Consider the following 19,048-nt stretch of genomic DNA (forward strand, 5'->3'; position numbering starts at 1 on the left):
AAGCAGCTGGAGGGAGGGGGTCCAGGGAACCAGAACACCAGGCTCTTAGGAGAGAAAGCCGAGGGTGTTGACAGGGGACTCTGGGGGCTGCAAGACTCCCAGACTCCCAGACTGCCAGAGTTCCTTCCTCCAAAGCCCAGTCACATAAATCCTGAGCCCCCCGGAAAGAGAGGAAGGTCGATTTCAGATACCCCCCAGCCCCGCCTCTTCCCCCACCCACCCAGCTTCCTCTCTCTATGAGGAACACTTTCACTTCCTGCTCCTCCCGGCCTCCCTTCAGAGAACAGGTAGGGGTCCCCAGGGACCTAGCGGCTGGTATCGTCACCCCCCACTGCCTCCCTTTGGTACCAGGCTGCTGCCCCCCTCCCACTCCACCCAGCACCCACTGGGCACCCAGGCGAGCGTCCACCTCCCTGCCCCCACCCCCCTGTATGCTCTGGGCAGGGCACCTGCTCACCGTCCCCACCCTTCCTAAAACCCTGGGTTTCTAGCGGGCTGATTGATCTGTTCAGCTCTTGGTTACCCATCTCCTATATCACCCGCGAAGGCAGGTGCCCGTTCTTTCCACAGGACACCCAGTCAGGGCCTCTCCTTATTAAGAATCTGTCGTTTGGTGCACAGATGAATGGACCCAGGGGTCCTACTCCTGGCATTGCTGGCAGGGAAAATACTCAAAAAGGCCTACCTTGAGAGAGAACTCATGCTAGCTAGGACTGTGTACTTGCTGAAGAGTTGAGGTCCAACGGACAGAGGGACAGATGCGTTAAAAGCAAAAAAGAAAATGCTAGCAGTAACATCTAGGTAGTGGATATACAATGTTACCCGTCAAATTCTGGTTTTCTGGATGTTTGAAAAGTCCCGTGTGAAATGTTGAGGAGCGAAAATTTGAGGTCCCCCCCTGTGGTCTGGGAAGGGAGGAAGAGAGGACGTTGTATAAGATAGGTCACATTGACAGCTCCTTCTGTGGGCTGAACATCCGTCCCGGCACTGGGTTCTGGCAAGGGCTGGTATCCAACTGGTCCCCGTCTGTATTATGGCAGCACTGGTTGTCAAAAGCTCAAATATTTCTGCATCTCTCAGTAAATAGCTGTCCGTCTGGGTCCTCTTCTTTCCCCGCTCCCTGCCAAGACCCACTGGCTTCCCTCCTGGGATCCTCAGATCTCCCCCACCCTCCTGAGACTAAAGAATTAACACCTGCCATAGCAAGGGGCCTTGGGTCCATTCTGATTGGTCAGCGTTTCTGCCATATTGGTTGTAAATCTGTTGAGGATTACCCCTGGATTGGAGCCACCTTGAGCCTTATCTTCCTCCCTGCCAGAGGCCAGGCCATGGCTTGCTGGCCTCCTGTGTCCTGAGGATGGCCCAGCTGGAAGACGAGGCCTCTGCAGGCCCCATCAACGGGGAGAGGTGAGGGCTGCTGGGGTTGGGGTCTCCAACTCCTGCCCTAGCTTCAGAAGCCCCTTCCATCCAATGCCCACCCACCCCCCAGAAGACCCTGAATGCCATCTCATCCCTTGGCTGCCCCTTCCTGCATCTTTGACCCCCACCTCAGTGTCCCACTGCCCACCTCTAATCCCTTGTCTCCTGGACTCTGCATGTCCCAGATGGATTCCATCACAGGTGAATGGAGCAGGTGAGACCCCCATAGGGGTCCTTGGGACCCCAGAGCCACTCCTTCGCCTCTGGAGGACATGGGGGGTGTGGCAGGTCCCAGAGCTGGATATCCAGGATGCAGAAGCCCTTCTTGAGCTGTGGCCTCCGGGGGTGAGTACTCACAGCCAGGGACCTTCTCTGACCCTTCCCAGGTCACCACAGACCAGTCAGGACTCTGCTGATTCCTAGCAACACCACAAACCAGGAAAACTGAAAAGACCGCTTACTGATTCCAGGGACCAAAAAACCCAGAAGTGAAGGGAATTTCCCGGAATGTCTGGACCTGAGCATTAAACAACTTATAAAACTCTCCCCATCCCATTTCTGGGCTTTGCTTCAACTGTGGGATAAGCCCAAGGAACAAACACTTATTCTACAGTAGCTTAGGCAAATAGGCTTTTATCTTTCTGACACATTCAGAAAGGTGGCCGCAGGCTCTGTCCAGCAGGCCTAGAAACATCAAGGCCAGCTTCTCTGCCTTTCTCTTGGATGCCCCTCACTGTTGCCAGGTGGCCACCTACCCCGGGTCCCAATACATGTATGCGCTCCAGGCAGGAGTAAGAAAACAAAGGAAATACCAATTGCACCAGGAAAACCAAAAGTCTTTACAATAGATTCAAAATACATGGATGGGGCCCATGTGGAAATATTTTTTTTAAACTCACTTGGGAGTTATAAACCCAGAAGAGAAACACTGCCTACATCATCATCCATCTTCTCCGGCTAGGCAGATTATGCCAGAACAAGGCTACAATTCTACAAGGGATAGGAATGGACTTGGATAAGGCAACTAGCTGGTCTACAAAGCTTCCTTCACAGGGGGCTCTGTCCTTGTGGTGCCAAAGATGACTGTCCCCAGCTCGTGGCCACATCCCACAGGTTTAGCCATCCCAGTGTAAAAAGAGGATTCCTTCCAAAGAGCTCAGCAAAAATCTTGTGGAAGATTTCCCTTGACTGGCATTGATTCACATTCCCATCTCTGAAGCAATCACAGTGATGAGAAAATACTGTCATCCTATTGGCTAGGTCAGGTCACAGGACCATCCCTAGGGCTTGGAGGGAGTTAGTCCAACCCACAGGGGCGAAGGGAGGGAAAGGGTTTCTTTGAAAGAAATTTGGGGTATGGAATCTAAAATAAGGGAAATGGACACTGGGTAGGCAAAAGTAACAGATATTTGCACAAATCCCCTTCAAGATGACCTTTGCCTCAGGGGGGCCCTGGCTGGCTCAGTGGGAAGAGTGGGCAACTCTTGATCTCAGGATTGTGAGTTCGAGCCCCACACTGGGAGTAGAGATTACTTAAATAAAACTTAAAAAACAACAACAACAACAACAAAAAGATGACCTTTGCCTCCATCCCCCACCCCCACCCCAGAGCTTCCTGGTCACGGGACATGACCCCAGTCAGGTCCTGGTGTTGAGGACAGGAGCTTCACCAGGAGAAATCCACACCTACCAGATCCAGAAGCTTCCTGGTGGTGAGGAGCCTACCCCTAGATTCCAGCCCACAGTAAAGTTAATCAGCTTTGCTTCCAAAATATCTCCCAAATGCTATTTGGTGCCGTAAGTGGGATGCAAACATAAAGTCACAGGAAAAGATGGGAACTCCAAAGGGTAGAAATTTCCCTGTTTTGAAGATTTTGGTGGGGGGTTACAGGACTGAGGAAGAGAGAGTCCCAGGGAAAATGAGGCTGCCACCCTTAACATTTTTATTCCTTGCCCCTTGTTGCCCCCTCCACCCAGGTGTGTCTCTGGAATATTCTAACCTCTGCATGCCAGACTTGCCCCATCTCCTGGCCTTCCTATCAGCCAGCAGGTACAGGTTTCCCATAAAAAGGGCTAAGGGGGTTCCATCCCTAAGACATCCCATCCACACTGCAGCTCCCTCTTACCTTTTCTCAGGGATGTTTTGCCCAGAACACTGCTCTTGCCCCCTCCCACTCTAAGGCCTGGAGACCTACATACAGGTGAGGGATGGCTCCCTAAGGGAGGCGGAAGCCACTTTCCAGGCTCCTTAGTCCAGTAGGATGGCCTTTCAGGGACCAGACTACTGGGTTTGTGGGAGAATAAAATGGGGGTGAGGGAGCTATGGGAGATTTGACTCCTGGGCCTGACTGACAAGGGGTCAGGGACCAAGCCAGTAATGAGGCTGGAAATTAAATCTCCCAGTGCCCTGAAGGAAGCAGGGCTGGGTTCTTGGACATCTGGGACACCTCGGTTTGCTGGTCCTCAGGTCCCCCACAGACTGGCAGTGTCCACCTCAACGTCCCGGAAAGGGTGCTCTCCATGGTGAACAAGCTCTACCTGGAGACTCACGGAGGGTGGGGGAAGGAGCAGATCCCCCCAGAGACACCTCCAGAAACTGAAGAAAGACACAGTTCTGGTGAGCTGGGTCGAACAGGGCCCTGGGCCCCCGAGGGACAAGGGAGCTGCTGCCACTGTTCTGTGGGGGGCCCAACTCTCTCCTCACATCCAGCCCCCAGGAACCCTGCTCCTCACCGGGTCTCCTGGGTGGAAGGCCCGCTCAGCCTGGAAGTACACCATCCTGGGCCAGACCTGGCCAGCCTGGTGGAGGAAAAAGAGAAGGAGGACGAGGATGGAAACAAGGACGACTACAAAGATGAAGAGAATGGCCCCGAGGATGTGCTCACCCATCACATCCAAGCTCTGGCCAGGGCCCGGGGCAACTACGTGGGCAGACAGTTCCAGAGCCTTCGGGCGCGCCTCACCTCAAATGCCAGAGGCCCCCACAGGCCTGGGGACCCGGCCACAGAGCTGCTTCAGGATGTGCGCCACCTCCTTACTGACCTCCAGGACCACTTATCAAAGGACCCCGACGTCAGGGCTGTTTTTGGGAGCAGGGGGCCTGGGGTCCCCCAGAAGGACTATGATCTTGGTAATAAGGAGGGCTGGAAGGGAATTTATGGCCATTCCCTGACCCCACTCGGGTTCTCGTGTACCATCCCTTGGCGCTACCTGTGTGTCCACACCCAACTTCTTTCTCTCCATCTCCGTGCACCTGTTTGCCTAGCCAATCACATGACTTTTCCTACATAGAGTAACTCCTGTTGCATTCACCACTGCTCCGTCTCTCGCATGTGTGACACCCGTACTCCCTTTTCCATAAGCGTGTTCACACCCGGGCTCCCTCTTCCACATGTGTTCTCTCACCCGTGTCTACACTTGTGGGGGGTCAGAGGCCAGAGCGGGGTGGTACTCAGGCCTCGGGGCGCGCTCACCCACCCCAACCCCTCGCAGGCGCTGCGGTGGAGGCGGCTTTGTGCCGCGCGGTGCTGGCGCCATTGAAGCCTGCCCTGTGGGCGCGACTCCGCAAACTCCGAGCCCAGGAACTGCGGCGACTGCGGCAGCGACAAATAGCCCTGCGGGTGGGGGCGGGGCCTCCGGGATGCCAGGGGGCGGGATTTGAGGGGCCGGGCCCAGCCCCCGCCCTGCGCAGCCGCATCCACGCGCGCCTGGAGCACCTCCACGCCGCCTGCGCTCCACGCCGCAAGGTGGCGCTGCTGCTGGCGGTGTGCACTGACGTTTACGCAGGCCTGGCTCAAGGGGAGAACCAAGGTAAAGGAGGTTCACCTGCGTCCACCTGGATGTGCGGTAGCTTGCCGGGTGGGAGGCGCCTGTGTGCACGTCCAGGGGAGAGGGTGGCACGCTCTAGCGGGAGATGTCTGGTGATCTGGTTAGAGGCCTGGTTATCGGGTAGGAGGCGTTTGCATGCCCAACAAGGTGGAAGGGCAGCCAGCGCCCATGTCCCAGGGATCGGATGGAGGTGTCTGCACGCCCCCATTCGCTTCAAAGCCTGTCCTCCTGCTCCGCCAGAGCCCCTGGGGGCCGACGCCTTCCTGCCCGCACTGACGGAAGAACTGATCTGGAGTCCGCACATTGGGGAGACGCAGCTGGACGTGGAGTTTCTAATGGAGCTGCTGGATCCGGACGAGCTACAGGGAGAAGGTGAGTCCCCACTCCAGAAACGCCGGGAACTAACAGGGGGAACCCTAAGGGCCCAACAGCCTCGCCCTGCGGCGTTGGACAAAGCGGACAAGCCGCAGGGAGACCTGGGGGGACCAGGGTTGCCAGAGAGCTGCACTGACCGTCCCGTCCTGTCCCTAGCCGGGTACTACCTGACCACGTGGTTTGGGGCGCTGTACCACATCGCTCACTACCAGCCGGATGCGGGCCGCGCACCCCAGGGGCTCAGCTCTGAGGCTCGTGCCTCCCTGCGCCAGTGGCACAGCCGGCGGACACTGCACAGACAGGATAGGCAGGACCACGCCGGAGCCCAGGTGATCGTCCCTCCCAACTGCGGGTGAAGAGGAGCGCTGTACCCATTGCCTTTCTTACCCAGCCTCCTGCCCCTCCCCACAGGTCAGCCTGCCCTTTGAGGAACCTTGGGCAAGAGACCCTGTGCCCAGAGACCAATGATGAGGAGGGGTCTCAGACCCTCTTGCTCCTCAGGCAAGATTCCAGGGGCCCCAGGATGACACCAACTTCTAACCCCTGTTGGCTTAGGTGCAGGGAGGAGGAAGGGTTCCCAGGAACAGAACCCCCTCTGGTTTGCCCCTTCCCCCTGCCCAAGATGGCTCCTTCCTAATCCCCAGAATCTGTGAACATGGTCAAAGCGACTTTACCCATGTGACTAAATCAAGGATCTTGACATGGAAAGATTATTCTGGATCATTCTGGGGCCCCAGTATAATCTCTTTGAGTCCTTGCAAGAGGGAGGCTGGAGGGGCAGAATCGTATAAAGAGACGGGATTTTGTAAGCAGAGGGTGGAGTGATATGGCTGGGAATCAAAGCAGGCACCCTCTAGAAGCTGAAACAGACAAGTGGATTTTCCCCTGGAACATACCGAAGGCTCAGCCTTCGATTTTAGGCCGGAAGAGCTATTTTGAACTCCTGACCTTTAGAACTGCAAAATAATAAATTTGTGGGTTTTTTGACCTGGTAAGTTTGTGGTAATTTGTTAACAGAAGCAACAGGAAGCAAATACACTCTCTTACCCTGAACTTTATTTTCCATAGAAATTATCACTTCCAGGGTGCCTGGGTGACTCAGTGGGTTAAGCCTCTGCTTTCAGCTGGGGTGGTGATCTCAGGGTCCTGGGATCGAGCCCCACATCGGGCTCTCTGCTCAGCAGGGAGCCTACTTCCCCCTTTCTCCCTCTGCCTGCCTCTCTCTGCCTACTTGTGATCTCTAATAAAGAAAAACATCTAAAATTTTTTTCTAAAAATAAAATAAATTATCACTTCCTAACATACCATAATATGTACTTATTTATTGTGGTAACTGTCAATAGGCTCCCTCCCCTTAGGCCGCCCAACAGAAATACAATGCAAGGGGCGCCTGGGTGGTTCAGTGGGTTAAAGCCTCTGCCTTCAGCTCAGGTCATGATCCCAAGGTCCTAGGAGTAAGCCCCGAATCGAGCTCTCTGCTCAGCAGGGAGCCTTCTTCCCTCCCCTCCTCTCTGCCTACTTGTGATCTCTGTCTGTCAAATAAATAAATAAAATTTTTTAAAAAAAGAAATACAAGCAAGCTATATACGTAATTGTAAGTATTCCAATAACTCTATTACAAGAAACCAAAAAGAAGCAAGCGAAATTAATCTTAACAGCCTACCTGATTGAACCTAATATGTCCCAAATGTTATCACTTCAACCTGTAATCAACATCTGAAAATTAGGAGCACCTGGACGGCTCAGTCGGTGGAGCATATGACTCTTAATCTCAGGGTTGTGAGTTGAGCCCCACATTGGGTGTAGAGATTACAGAAAAATAAAGAAATCTTTTTTTTTTAAGATTTTATTTATTTATTTGACAGAGAGAGATCACAGTAGACAGAGAGGCAGGCAGAGAGAGAGAGAGGGAAGCAGGCTCCCCGCTGAGCAGAGAGCCCGATGCGGGACTCGATCCCAGGACCCTGAGACCATGACCTGAGCCGAAGGCAACGGCTAAATCCACTGAGCCACCCAGGCGCCCAAGAAATCTTTTAAAAAATCCAAAAATTATTGTGCTGTGTAACGTTCTTTTTGTGTATGTGCACAATATTCAAAATCCAGTGTGTATTTTATATCACAGCACATCTCAGCTGGGACCAGTCCCATTTCAAGTTCTCAGTAGCCACCACACAGGGCTTGGAGCTACCATTTTGGAGGGTGGCCTTGGAATGTCAGCTCCAGGAGGCTAGCGGTTTGTGTCTTGGGCACAGCTCTATTTTCAGTGCCTAGACAAATCCCTGGCACCCAGCAGGTGTTCAGTAAATACTGGCTGAATGATTCAGTAACAGAGTTTCTGTGGAAGGCTGAAGATAGCTGCCCAAAAGCTATTCCTGTCCTAATCTCTGGAATCCATGAACATTGCCTTATGTGGAAAAGGGTCTTTGGCCCGGTTTTTAAATGAAGGATCTTAAAATGGGGAGACTGTTCTAGATGATCTGGGGGAGGGCTCTAAATGCAATACACGTGTCCCTAGAGAAGGAAAGCAGAGGGAGATTTGACACTAACAGGAGAAGGTGATGGAAAGACAAGCAGAGAAAGATTTGAAGAAGCCGGCCTGGAAGGTTGAAGAATTGGTGATCACAAGGCAAGGAAAGCCATCAGGGTGGCACCTGGGCGGCGGTCAGTTAAGCATCAGGGCTTTGGTTTTGGCTCAGGTCGTGATCTCAGGGACGTGAGATCAAGACCCGTATCAGGCTCTGAGGTCAGTGGGGAGCCTGCTTGAGATTCTCTCGCTCTCACTCTCTCTCACTCAAGGAAAAGTAAATAAATCTTGAAAGAAAGAAAGAAAGAAAGAGAGAGTGGTCAGCTACCAGATTCTGGGAGAAGCCCAGACAGGATGCTCTCCTAGCACCTCCAGAAGGTGGGGGTGGGGGGCATCCACACCTCGATTTCACCCCAGTGATGGTGATTTCAGACTTCTCACCTCCAGAACAGTAGAAGACATTTCTGTCATCTTAAGCCACTGAGTCCGTAGTAATTTGTCACAGCAACCACGGGAAATTCAACAGTTATTCAGCACTTAATATGAAAAAGAGAAAAATGGAGTAGAATTAATACCCAGCCCAGTCTCACTCCCACAACAAGGGACATGCATCTACTGATGCAGAAATTAACTAGAAAGGTAGAAAAATCCCCTCACTCCACTTCACAGAGAGAGACAGATTGCCATTACAACTGACATTTTGCATTTCATAACGACCAAAATTCTGTAATTTTAGATGTCATCCAAAAAATGTGCCAGGAAAGGGTTTTTTGGCGATTGTTTTTAAAAACCAAAAGCTCAAAATGGCTGCAGTGGGCAATGAGTCAGCAAGCAGGGATGGGGGAACGACAGGATGTGGCCTCTGGTCTTAGGTTCAGACAGAACTGAATGAGGGAGCTGGATCCCAGGAGACAGAGGGGACCATCATCTCCTTTTTCAAGAACCTTCAGAGCAAGCAGGGCACCAAGAATTTCATTGTGTTTACTTATTATGCATTTTTAAAAAGATTTTATTTACTTATTAGACAGACAGAGCCCAAGCAGTCAGAGGGAGAAGAAGACTCCTCACTGATCAAGGAGCCCGATGAGGGGTTCGATCCCAGAACGCCAGGACTGTGACCTGAGCCCAAAGTGGATGCTTAACTGACTAAGCCACCCAGGTGCCCTGATTTATTATGCATTTATGTAGATATGTATTTTTTATAATTGTAGTAAAAGTCATATAATACCAAATTTACCCTCTTAACTATTTTTAGGTATTAATTAGAGTTATAATACTGTTAACCATATTCACTATTTTTTAGTGTTAGTGTTATATTAGTGTTAACTGTATTCACACTGCTGTGCTAGGATTGTGTTAATATATACACATGGTTGTGTAACAGATCTCTGAAAGTCTTCGTCTTGTAAATCTGAAACTACGCCCATCATTCACAACTCCCATTTCCCCTTCCCCGGCCCCTGGCAACCACCATTCTCCCTTCTGTTTGCATGGTTTTCATCATTCTTAGATGTCTCATTTAAGTGGAATCGTACAGTCTCTCAGTTAACTAGCTTCTTTCACTAAAGCAGTATGTCCTTGGGGCACCTGGGTGGCTCAGTCGGCTAAGCAGCTTCACCATTCTTTGTTCTCTGCATGGGCAGGCCTTGCGGGCAGTCCCAGTTTCTGGATTTCCTCATTATTAGATTCCAGCCCTGTAGTTTCGGGAAGTACACCCTGGAAGTAGGCTGTGTCCTTCTCAGGACATCCCCTAGGGGGCCCCCGTGATGGGCAGGGCTAACTGCTGGTGGAGTTAAGAACTGTATTTGTCGGATTAAGGCGCCTTAATAAAAAAGCACAGCTGGGGATGTGAGGGCGATCTGGCTGCGACATCTGTCACTCCATTGATCGCCAGGGTTGATTCAGCTGATCTGGCTGGCTAGGCGGGTGTCCCCTTCCTCCCTCACCGCTCCATGTGCGTCCCTCCCGAAGCTGCGCGCTCGGTCGAAGAGGACGACCTTCCCCGAGAGAGGAGAGGACCGTTCTTTGGTCAAGGGTATACGAGTAGCTGCGCTCCCCTGCTAGAACCTCCAAAAAAGCACAGCTGGGGTGGTTAAAGCACAAAAAGGCGGTTTCTCACAGTGCTGGAGGCTGGAAGTCCAAGATCAAGGCCTTGGCAGGTTTAGTCTCCTCTGATGCTTCTCTCCTTGGCTTGATGATGGCCATTTTCTCCTTTTGTCTTCACCTGGCCTTCCCTTTGTCCCTGTTACATTAGTTCCCAATCTCTTCCTATAAGGACACCATTCATATCGCCCCGGGCTACCCATATGACTTCATTTTAACTTAATAACTTAATCACCTTTTTAAAAAAGATTTTATTTATTTATGTGAATGAGAGAGAGCCAGATAGAGAAGTGGCGGGGATGATGGGGAGAGAAGCAGACCCCCCATCAAGCAGGGAGCCAGACTCTAGGCTCCATCCCAGGACCCTGGGATCATGACCTGAACCCAAAGACAGACACTTAACTGGCTGAGCCCCCCAGGCACCTTTAAATTAATCGCCTCTTTAAAGGCTCTTGCTCCAAACACAGTTGCATTCTGGGGAACTTTGGGTTAGGACTTCAACATATGAATTTGGAAGGGAGGGTCACAATTCTGCTGGTGGTGGGAAGTGACTGCCGGATCTCTGCCCCTCTGAGTTATGATGTCATCTGCGGGTGGGACCCTGGGACCCTGCGAAGGACCTGTCCCCAACAGCCTTTCACCCAATGCTTGTAGCACCTCTCCTTGGTTCTTGCTGAGTCATTGGATTTATTCCTACCGCTATATTCTATTTATAGCTGGTGATACTGCTTTTCCACCTCCTAAAGTGAAATGACATTTCCTGTTTTTTTTTAAAAGATTATTTATTTATTTGAGAGAGAGAGAGAGAGAGAGCGCGAGCAGGCAGGTACATGAACTGGGTGGCAGGGGGGCAGAGCAGGCAGAGGGAGAAGCAGCCTCCCCACTGAGCAAGGAACCCAATGTGGGACTTCATCCCAGGACCCTGGGACTATGCCCGGAGGCGAAGGCAGACACTTATTGAGCTACCCAGGCACCCCTGACATTTCCTGTCTAAATAGAGGTGTTGAATTTAAAAAAAAAAACCAAAAAAAAAACCTGAATTGATTTCAAGAAAACTATCCAGTAGCTAAGTACATGGGTGATGCATGGATACGTGGCAAGGTATAGGAAAGTGAAATGCAAAAGATGGGTGTTTGGGCGATTGCTGGTTGAGGACTGTGGGGTTACACCCAGTATTTTGTCCACTCTGGAGCTTGGGGAAGCTCAGAGCTTTGTGCTGGATGCCTCCTCTTGTGGTCCCACTCCCATGGTGTCCCAAACTGGCCACAGCATCTCCCCTGCACCTGCTCCTCCTTCTAGTACCCATTACAGGGGCCCTCATGGTACTCCCCAGTCCCTAGGCTAGAGCCCTGAGTCCCATCCTGGTCACCTCCCTTCCCCCTCCCATGCCCCTCCGCCATCCTCCCATTCCATGGCCCTATCCTGGCCAGCCTCCACTGCCTCCCGGCTTCCAGTCCAGGGGATGCCCTCTAATCCATGCCCACACGGTGGCCAGAAGGAAATTTAATTTAATTTGATTTGATTTATTTATGTTATGTTATTTTAAAAATATGTTATTTATTTATTTTTAAATCAGAGAGAGAGGGAGCACAAGCAGGGGGAGTGGCAGGCAGAAGGAAAAGCAGGCTCTCCGCTGAGCAGAGAGCCTGGGACTCAATCCCAGGACCCTGGGATCATGACCTGAGCAGAAGGCAGCCACTTCACCGGCTGAGCCACCCGGGTGTCCCAGTGTTATGCTATTTTTAAGATTTTAAGTAATCTTTACAGCCAACATGGGGCTCGAACTCACAGCCCTGAGATCAAGAGTTGCCTACTCTTCTGACTGAGCCAGCCAGGCATCCCATATGTTTCATTTTGATGTAGTCTAATTTAGTTTTTCTTTTGTTGCCTGTCCTTTTGGTTATCATATCGAAGAAATCACTGCCAAATCCTGTATCATGCAGCTTCTCCCCTCTGTTTTCTTCTAAGGGTCTTAGAGTTTGACTTCTTACAGTTAGGTCTTTGATTAATTTTAGGTTCATTTCTGTATATGGTATTGCGTAACAGTCCTACTTGACTCTTTTGCATGCGGATATCCATCCCAGTTTTCTCAGCACCATCAGCTTAAAAGACTGTCTTTTCCCATTGAATGAGTTGGGCTCTCTTGTCAAAAATCATTTGACCTGGGTGGCACCATCCGTTAAGGGACCAACTCTTGGTTGTTGGCCTGGGTCATGATCTCAGGGTATTGAGATCAAGCCCCATTTGGAGCTCCCCGCTCAGTGTGGAGTCTGCTTGGGATTCACTCTCCCTCTCCCTCTGCCCCTCCCGCTCATTCTCCCTCCCTCTCGCTCTATCTCAAATAAATAAATAAACTAAAAAAACATTTGACCTCATATGTAAGGGTTTATTTTTAGAATTTGTGTTTTTAACAAGTTGCTGCTAAAAATCATTCATATATATATATATATATATATATATATATATATATAAAATCAGATTAAAAATAAAAGAGGAAGAGAGTTTATACTTTTGGAGAAGTTGCAGTGAGAGTGACACCTGAGCAAAACCTTGTCTAGAAGCAAGAGTCACAGGCACAAAAGTCAGAGGCACGCATCTGGGGAGGATGTTCCAGGCAGAGAAAAGCTGTGCAAAGGCCCTGCGGTGGGCATGTGCCCTGCAGGTACCAGGAACATTGAGGAGGCAAGAATTCTTGAGATGTCTTTGGTGCAAAAAGATGGTTTTATAAAAGCAAGGTGACAGGACATGTGGGCAGAAAGAGCTGCACTTGGGGTCATAAGGAGTGGCCCGCTATATATTTTCAAGTTGGGAGGGGGTTGGGGTTAGCACAAACCTCCAAGATAGTTTGGAAACAAGGTTTCCAGGACCCTGAGGGGGACGGCTATTGCTAGGAATATGTTCTTTATTACTATTTAATAAAAACTCAGTCATGAGACTCTTCAGATGTATATCAATGGGTCAGAGGCTTGGAGGATGATTGTGTGATTGTGAACATGTATCTTGAGAGGTAGAGATAAGGAAGTTTCCAAAGGAATTTGTATATGTTAAAGGAGACTAAAAGAGACCGGGATTGGGGTGGGGAGATGGAGACTTATAGCATCCTGGGGGGTTGGGATAACGTTAAACCAAGACTGCCTTTTGCCCTTAGCTAAGTATTAGCAGCAAAGCAGCTGGGATCCTAGAGGAAGGTCACTCTGCCTGTTTCAAGGACTTGTCAGTGGGCTGTGCATAGTACGGAAATTTAACTTTTTTTTCTTTTGCCTTGTTTCCCACATCAAAAATCAGCCACCACATCACACCCATTGAGGAACACTGTATGTTTTGCCTACATATTTATTATCCGACTGCCCCAACATCCTAATAGCTAATGCTTCATGGCTTCCTACCCTGTTTTTAGGAGGTCATCAAAAGGATGTGACCACCAGCTGACCCATGAGCGGGACTCAAGCAATCAGAGGCGCCTCACTCCTTCCCCTGACCATGGAATGTCCTTCTGCTCACCGCCCCCACAGTGGGAGCTATCCCAGACACATAGCAAGGTGCCCAGGCAAGGTGTCATTGAGACCATCTGGCCTTTACGTAAACTTTAAGATTCTGGTAGGTGGATTGGGAGACCTACTCATCTTGCGGCGACTAAGACAACCCTCGGAAGTACCTTCCCTTGCTTATTAAACCACCCACCCACCCATCTGGAGCGATCTGCCTCTTTCTTTGGTCTTTCCTTGTCCTCTGTGTTATGGGGCCAGTTCGCAAACCAACAATTAACAAATCAAGCCAGGAGCCTGAAGAAATGGGCCCTGGGAAAGGGATGTCTGCAGGGAAACTCTCCAGTTGGCCATCGATGTCTGTGTGGGAGGAGTGGCCCCATGTGTTAGATGCTTGTGGACCACTGCACGAGAACGGGGGACGCCCCCCAAAATGCTGGCCATTGCACACTGTGGCAGGCAGGGAAATGCGAGCCTACCGAGTTGGGGCTGGCCTCTACTGCCCACAGTTTGGCCCCCAGAACCTGAAGCCTGCGCTAGAGACTGGGAAGAAGAGCTGAATTCAGGAAAAGGACATGTGGCTCTCCATACTCTGCTAGCTTCAGGGCTCACAGCACGGTGGGAGAGCAAAATAATAAGTTGTAGACCTTAGCAGGCCGTTTTGCAAAGCTAGGAGGGTGCAAAGTGTCCCAGAAGAAGAGCTGAGCACGTGTACAAAGCCTGAATAGAACACTAAGAGGTATGGTCCCTGGGAAAGTGACAAGGATCTCCTGGTGCCTGACAATGAGATGGACCACGTGCCCCATGCTATCAGAGCCTTACTGCAAAGGAAAAATTTATATAGAGATCATTCTGGACTGCTGATAATGGAGAAATATGTCCCAAAACTCTGAGGGGAAAACTCACATCTCTCTGTCCCTTTAAGATATAAATCTTAACATGCCTTTGAAATATGAACACTGCCCAGAGACTGAGGGCCAAAAGTGGGCGGGAAGAGGCTTTTCAAAATACAGACTGCTGGGGCACCTAGCTGGTGGGGCATAGGACTCTTGATCTCGTGGTTATAGGTTCAGGCCCCACCTTGGGTATAGAGATTACTCAAAAATAAAATCTTAGGGGCGCCTGGGTGGCTCAGCCAGTTAAGCATCTGCCTTTAGCTCAGGTCATGATCCCAGTCTCCTGGAATCAGCCCTGCATCAGGCTCCTTGCTCAGTGGCAGCCTCCTCCTCCCTCTCCCTCTGCCGCTCCCCCTGCTTGTGCTCTCTCTCTAACTCTCAAATAAATAAAGCCTTAAAAAAAAAATCTTAAAAAATAAAATAAAATAAAAGAGAGACTGCTATAGAAGCTCCCTGGCCAAAAATCTAGTCCACAACCTCCAGAAGATGACTCGTCAAGGGCTAAAGCTTTGGAATAAAAGCTTTGGGGTTTCTGTGTCTGTCTGTATGTTTATGCACATCTGCAGACGGATGTTATGTACATGTGAGATTTTCCCACCTCCGGGAGGTATTGCTAAAATTAATTTGTAAAAGGGTCCTATTTAATTGGCTTAAAGAAAAATAAGCTTTAGGATCAATACTGTACTTACGGAAAAGTAAAGTGTCATTTTCTTTCATCTGCTAAAAGGACAGTTTTCCTGGACTGTTGGTCTGCTCTTGATGAGATTATGAAAGGCTCTTCTTGATGTAGATAATCTGCCTAGAAAATAGATTCTGTTTTATCAAAATAAACTCCTGTGCTCCCTGTTGTCTTTATCAGGTATTTGATTACTTAAGAAAACTGATTCTTGGGGCACCTGGGTGGCTCAGTGGGTTAAGCCTCCACCTCCAGCTCAGGTCATGATCTTGGAGGCATCGGGCTCTCTGCTCAGCGGGGAGTCTGCTTCTCCCTCTCTCTCAGCCTGCCTCTCTGCCTACTTATGATCTCTTTTTCTGTCAAATAAATAAATAAAATCTTAAAAAAAAGAAAACTGATTCTTCTCTATTAAGTGAGCTAAGTATTTTGACAACTCTGCAACTATTTTTGCCTGTGAAGTCTTTCATTGTCCTTTCGGTTTAATGATTAAGGATTCTTTCGCAGTGACCTATGATCCTAGTTAATCAAGTGTTTTAAAGTCTTTTGATATTTTTGATGAACTTCCCCCAAGTCATATCTAAATCAAGGCTTGTTAACCTCAAACTATGGGACTTTCCAGAGAAAATATCAAAAGATGTGTTCTCTGTCATTATAGAAGAAAGATATTAAAGTAATTGAGTTTATTTTATGTTCTAAATTACATGGGAGAGGGACCTGGCTGGCTCTGTCCGTCAAGCATGTGACTCTTGATTTTGGGGTTGAACTGGGTGTAGAGGTCACTTACAAATAAAAACTTTGGGGGCACCTGGGTGGTATGGTCAGTTAAGTGTCTGACTCTTTTTTTTTTTTTTTAAGATTTTATTTATTTGTCAGAGACAGAGGGAGAGAGAGCAAGCAAGCACAGGCAGACAGAGAGGCAGGCAGAAGCAGAGGGAGAAGCAGAGGGAGAAGCAGGCTCCCTGCCGAGCAAGGAGCCCGATGTAGGACTCGATCCTAGGACCCTGGGATCATGACATGAGCAGAAGGCAGCTGCTTAACCAACTGAGCCACACAGGCATCCCAAGTGTCTGACTCTTGATTTTGGCTCAAGTCATGATCTCGGTCCTGGGATCGAGCCCTGCATCAGGCTCTGTGCTCAGCAGGACCCTTCCCTCCCCTCTCTGGAGTGCTCTTTCTCTCTCAAAAGATTTTTTAAATCTTTTAAAAAATAAAAATAAATTACATGGGAAAAAGTGCAGATAGGAAGTGATGTTAAACTTTCTTTATATTTGTATGGAATTTCTAAAAATCTAGTATGTCCTGGTATAGTGTTGTCAGTTGATTTTAAAATGTATGTCACAGGGGCGCCTGGGTGGCTTGGTCAGTTATGCATCTGCCTTCAGCTCAGGTCATGATCTCAGGGTCCTGGACCGAGCCCACATTGGGCTCCCTGCTCAACGGGGAGTCTAATTCTTTCTCTCTCCTCTCTGCTTATGCTTTCTCTCTCTCAAATAAATAAAATCTTTTTTAAAATAAAATAAAATGTATAGGGGTGCCTGGGTGGCTCAGTGGGTTAAGCCTCTGCCTTCAGATCGCTCGGGTCATGATCTTAGGGTCCTGGGATTGATCCCCACATTGGGCTCTCTACTCAGCAGGGAGCCTGCTTCCCCCTCTCTCTCTGCCTGCCTCTCTGCCTACTTGTGATCTGTCAAATAAATAAAATCTTTTAAAAAATAATAATAAAATAAAATGTATATGTCACAGAAATAACCAAATTTTCTTGTCAATTGCATTATAACTGTGACCAGATCTTTAACAATGGCTAGTTTAAAGTCTTTTCTCATTTACAGTTTCTGTTCTGCTCTGATGCTTTTGCAGAAGTGTTCATGCAAAAATACTTGTTTTCGAGGACATTCTTTGGAAAGACTCTGCCAAGTACTGTTTGGCTGTTTTTTTTAAAAAAGATTTTATTTATTTATTTGACAGAGAAACAGCTAGAGTGGGTACACAAGTAGGGGGAATAGGAGAGGGAGGAGCAGGCTTCCTGCTGAGCAGGGAGCCCAATGCAGGGACCCCTTCCAGGACCCTGGGATCATGACCCAAGCTGAAGGCAGACAGTTAACTAACTGAGCCACCCAGGTGCCCAAGCACAGGGTTTTTTTTTGTTGTTGTTTGTTTTATTAGGTAGGTTCCACACAGAACACAGAACATGAACTCACAACCCTGAGATCAAGACTTGAGCTGAGATGTTTGTCTGCCAGAGCCACCCAGGCGTCCCAGCCAGGGCAGGTTTCTGGTAAGTATGCTCAGTTTGCCTTCATAATGGGAGGGGCAATACTGGACCTTTCCAGTGCCTCCCCACAGCTCCCTGCACAGCTCCAAAATATGGGGTCATGGGATGATAGCCAGAGATCTGTCCCCATCCTCCACCACATCAGGAAAATAGGCCTGTGATAACAGAATGGTAGCACAGGAAGTCTCGTCTCTGCGGCAGGACTCTGTATAGAGTTTGCTAGAACATCTGCAAGGGAGAGGAACCCATAGAAAATTCAATATGGGGCAGTCCAACAGCCTATTAGATTACTAACAGATAAAACCACCCTGGCTGGGTGGACTAAAATCCTCTCCCAGGCTTTAATACATTTGCCTTTTTAAAAAAGATTTATTTGGGGCGCCTGGGTGGCTCAGTGGGTTAAGCCTCTGCCTTCGGCTCAGGTCATGATCCCAGGGTCCTGGGATCGAGTCCCGCATCGGGCTCTCTGCTCAGCGGGAAGCCTGCTTCCTCCTCTCTCTCTCTGCCTGCCTCTCTGCCTACTGCCTCTCAGCTCAAGTCTTGATCTCAGGGTTGTGAGTTCATGTTCTGTGTTCTGTGTGGAACCTACCTAATAAAACAAACAACAACAAAAAAAACCCCTGTGCTTGGGCACCTGGGTGGCTCAGTTAGTTAACTGTCTGCCTTCAGCTTGGGTCATGATCCCAGGGTCCTGGAAGGGGTCCCTGCATTGGGCTCCCTGCTCAGCAGGAAGCCTGCTCCTCCCTCTCCTATTCCCCCTACTTGTGTACCCACTCTAGCTGTTTCTCTGTCAAATAAATAAATAAAATCTTTAAAAAAAAATTAAAAAGATTTATTTATTTTTATTTGAAAGAGGGAGAGAGAGAGAGAGCATGAGCTCGGGGGAAGGGCAGAGGAAGAGGGAGAGAGAGAATCTCAAGCAGTCTCCACGCCCAGCATAGAGCCCGATGGTGGGCTTGATCCCAGGACCCTAAGAACGTGGAATCAAGAGTTGGATAGGTAACCAACTGAGCCACCCAGGCGGCCCCTACATGTGAATGATCACCTGGAAGGACTTGTTGCGCCATATGCCAGTCTGAACACCCCTTCAGAGACGCCCAACACCAGAAGGGCACGGAAGTCATGTCCCAACTCTCACTGCAGATCAACGTGCTTTGCTACTGAGAACCCCAAGCCCCAACGCACCTGAGACAGGAATTATCTACTGGCATCTGCGGTGACTCATCCCACTGGGATGGGGGGGCATTACTTTGTACCCCTGAACGAGGGGCAACTACTCCATCTCCACTGGGTCCCGCTGTCCTGCTACGAGCTGGACTTGTCGAAATCCATCATACCTGGAATGGAACACACACCATTTACTGAGAGAAGGGAGAAAGCGGGAGTCCTGTTCTGGCATGTCCAGCCCCGAGCCCCCAGTCCATCTCCTCCCACCTGACAGTGCCACCTCCATTGGCCAGCATGGAGGGT

The 19,048-nt window shown here is 49.6% G+C and overlaps 1 protein-coding gene and 1 long non-coding RNA gene across 18 annotated transcripts in view; one reads left to right on the forward strand and one right to left on the reverse strand.

Moving 5' to 3' along the window:
- LOC116579610 overlaps positions 1-19,048 on the reverse strand; it is a 33,826-nt gene that overhangs the window by 5,700 nt on the left and 9,078 nt on the right. For 5 of the 7 annotated variants that reach the window (XR_004281342.1, XR_004281340.1, XR_004281343.1 and 2 more), the window contains 3 exons: positions 18,764-18,915; positions 15,320-15,429; positions 8,440-8,682 (listed from right to left, as the gene is read on the reverse strand). This is a non-coding gene — a long non-coding RNA (uncharacterized LOC116579610). The other 2 variants (XR_004281338.1, XR_004281341.1) reach the window with 2 other exon arrangements.
- On the forward strand, positions 37-13,937 carry RINL (Ras and Rab interactor like). 11 transcript variants are annotated; one of them, XM_032325133.1, is made up of 12 exons: positions 37-287; positions 1,319-1,407; positions 1,605-1,764; positions 3,029-3,131; positions 3,397-3,469; positions 3,556-3,620; positions 3,887-4,549; positions 4,912-5,229; positions 5,488-5,619; positions 5,779-5,951; positions 6,034-6,123; positions 13,647-13,937. In XM_032325133.1, the coding sequence occupies exons 1-11, from the start codon at positions 237-239 to the stop codon at positions 6,088-6,090; spliced, it is 1,884 nt and encodes a 627-aa protein (XP_032181024.1). In that variant the 5' UTR covers positions 37-236; the 3' UTR covers positions 6,091-6,123; positions 13,647-13,937. The 11 variants fall into 11 exon arrangements, with proteins under 11 accessions (XP_032181024.1, XP_032181026.1, XP_032181023.1 ...); XM_032325135.1 differs by lacking the exon at positions 13,647-13,937 and having other exon boundaries at positions 3,887-4,036; positions 4,130-4,549; positions 6,034-6,617; XM_032325132.1 differs by lacking the exon at positions 13,647-13,937 and having other exon boundaries at positions 6,034-6,617.

The sequence above is a fragment of the Mustela erminea genome, chromosome 19, assembly GCF_009829155.1.
Source record: "Mustela erminea isolate mMusErm1 chromosome 19, mMusErm1.Pri, whole genome shotgun sequence".
Taxonomy (NCBI): Eukaryota; Metazoa; Chordata; class Mammalia; order Carnivora; family Mustelidae; genus Mustela; species Mustela erminea.

Excerpts from the sequence above, each read along its gene's own strand:
- RINL (XM_032325133.1), top strand. The coding sequence starts at position 237 with ATGAGGAACACTTTCACTTCCTGCTCCTCCCGGCCTCCCTTCAGAGAA. Across the intron at positions 5,230-5,487 it reads GGCTCAAGGGGAGAACCAAG|AGCCCCTGGGGGCCGACGCC; the intron begins GTAAAGGAGGTT and ends CTGCTCCGCCAG. Across the intron at positions 5,952-6,033 it reads AGGACCACGCCGGAGCCCAG|GTCAGCCTGCCCTTTGAGGA; the intron begins GTGATCGTCCCT and ends CCCTCCCCACAG.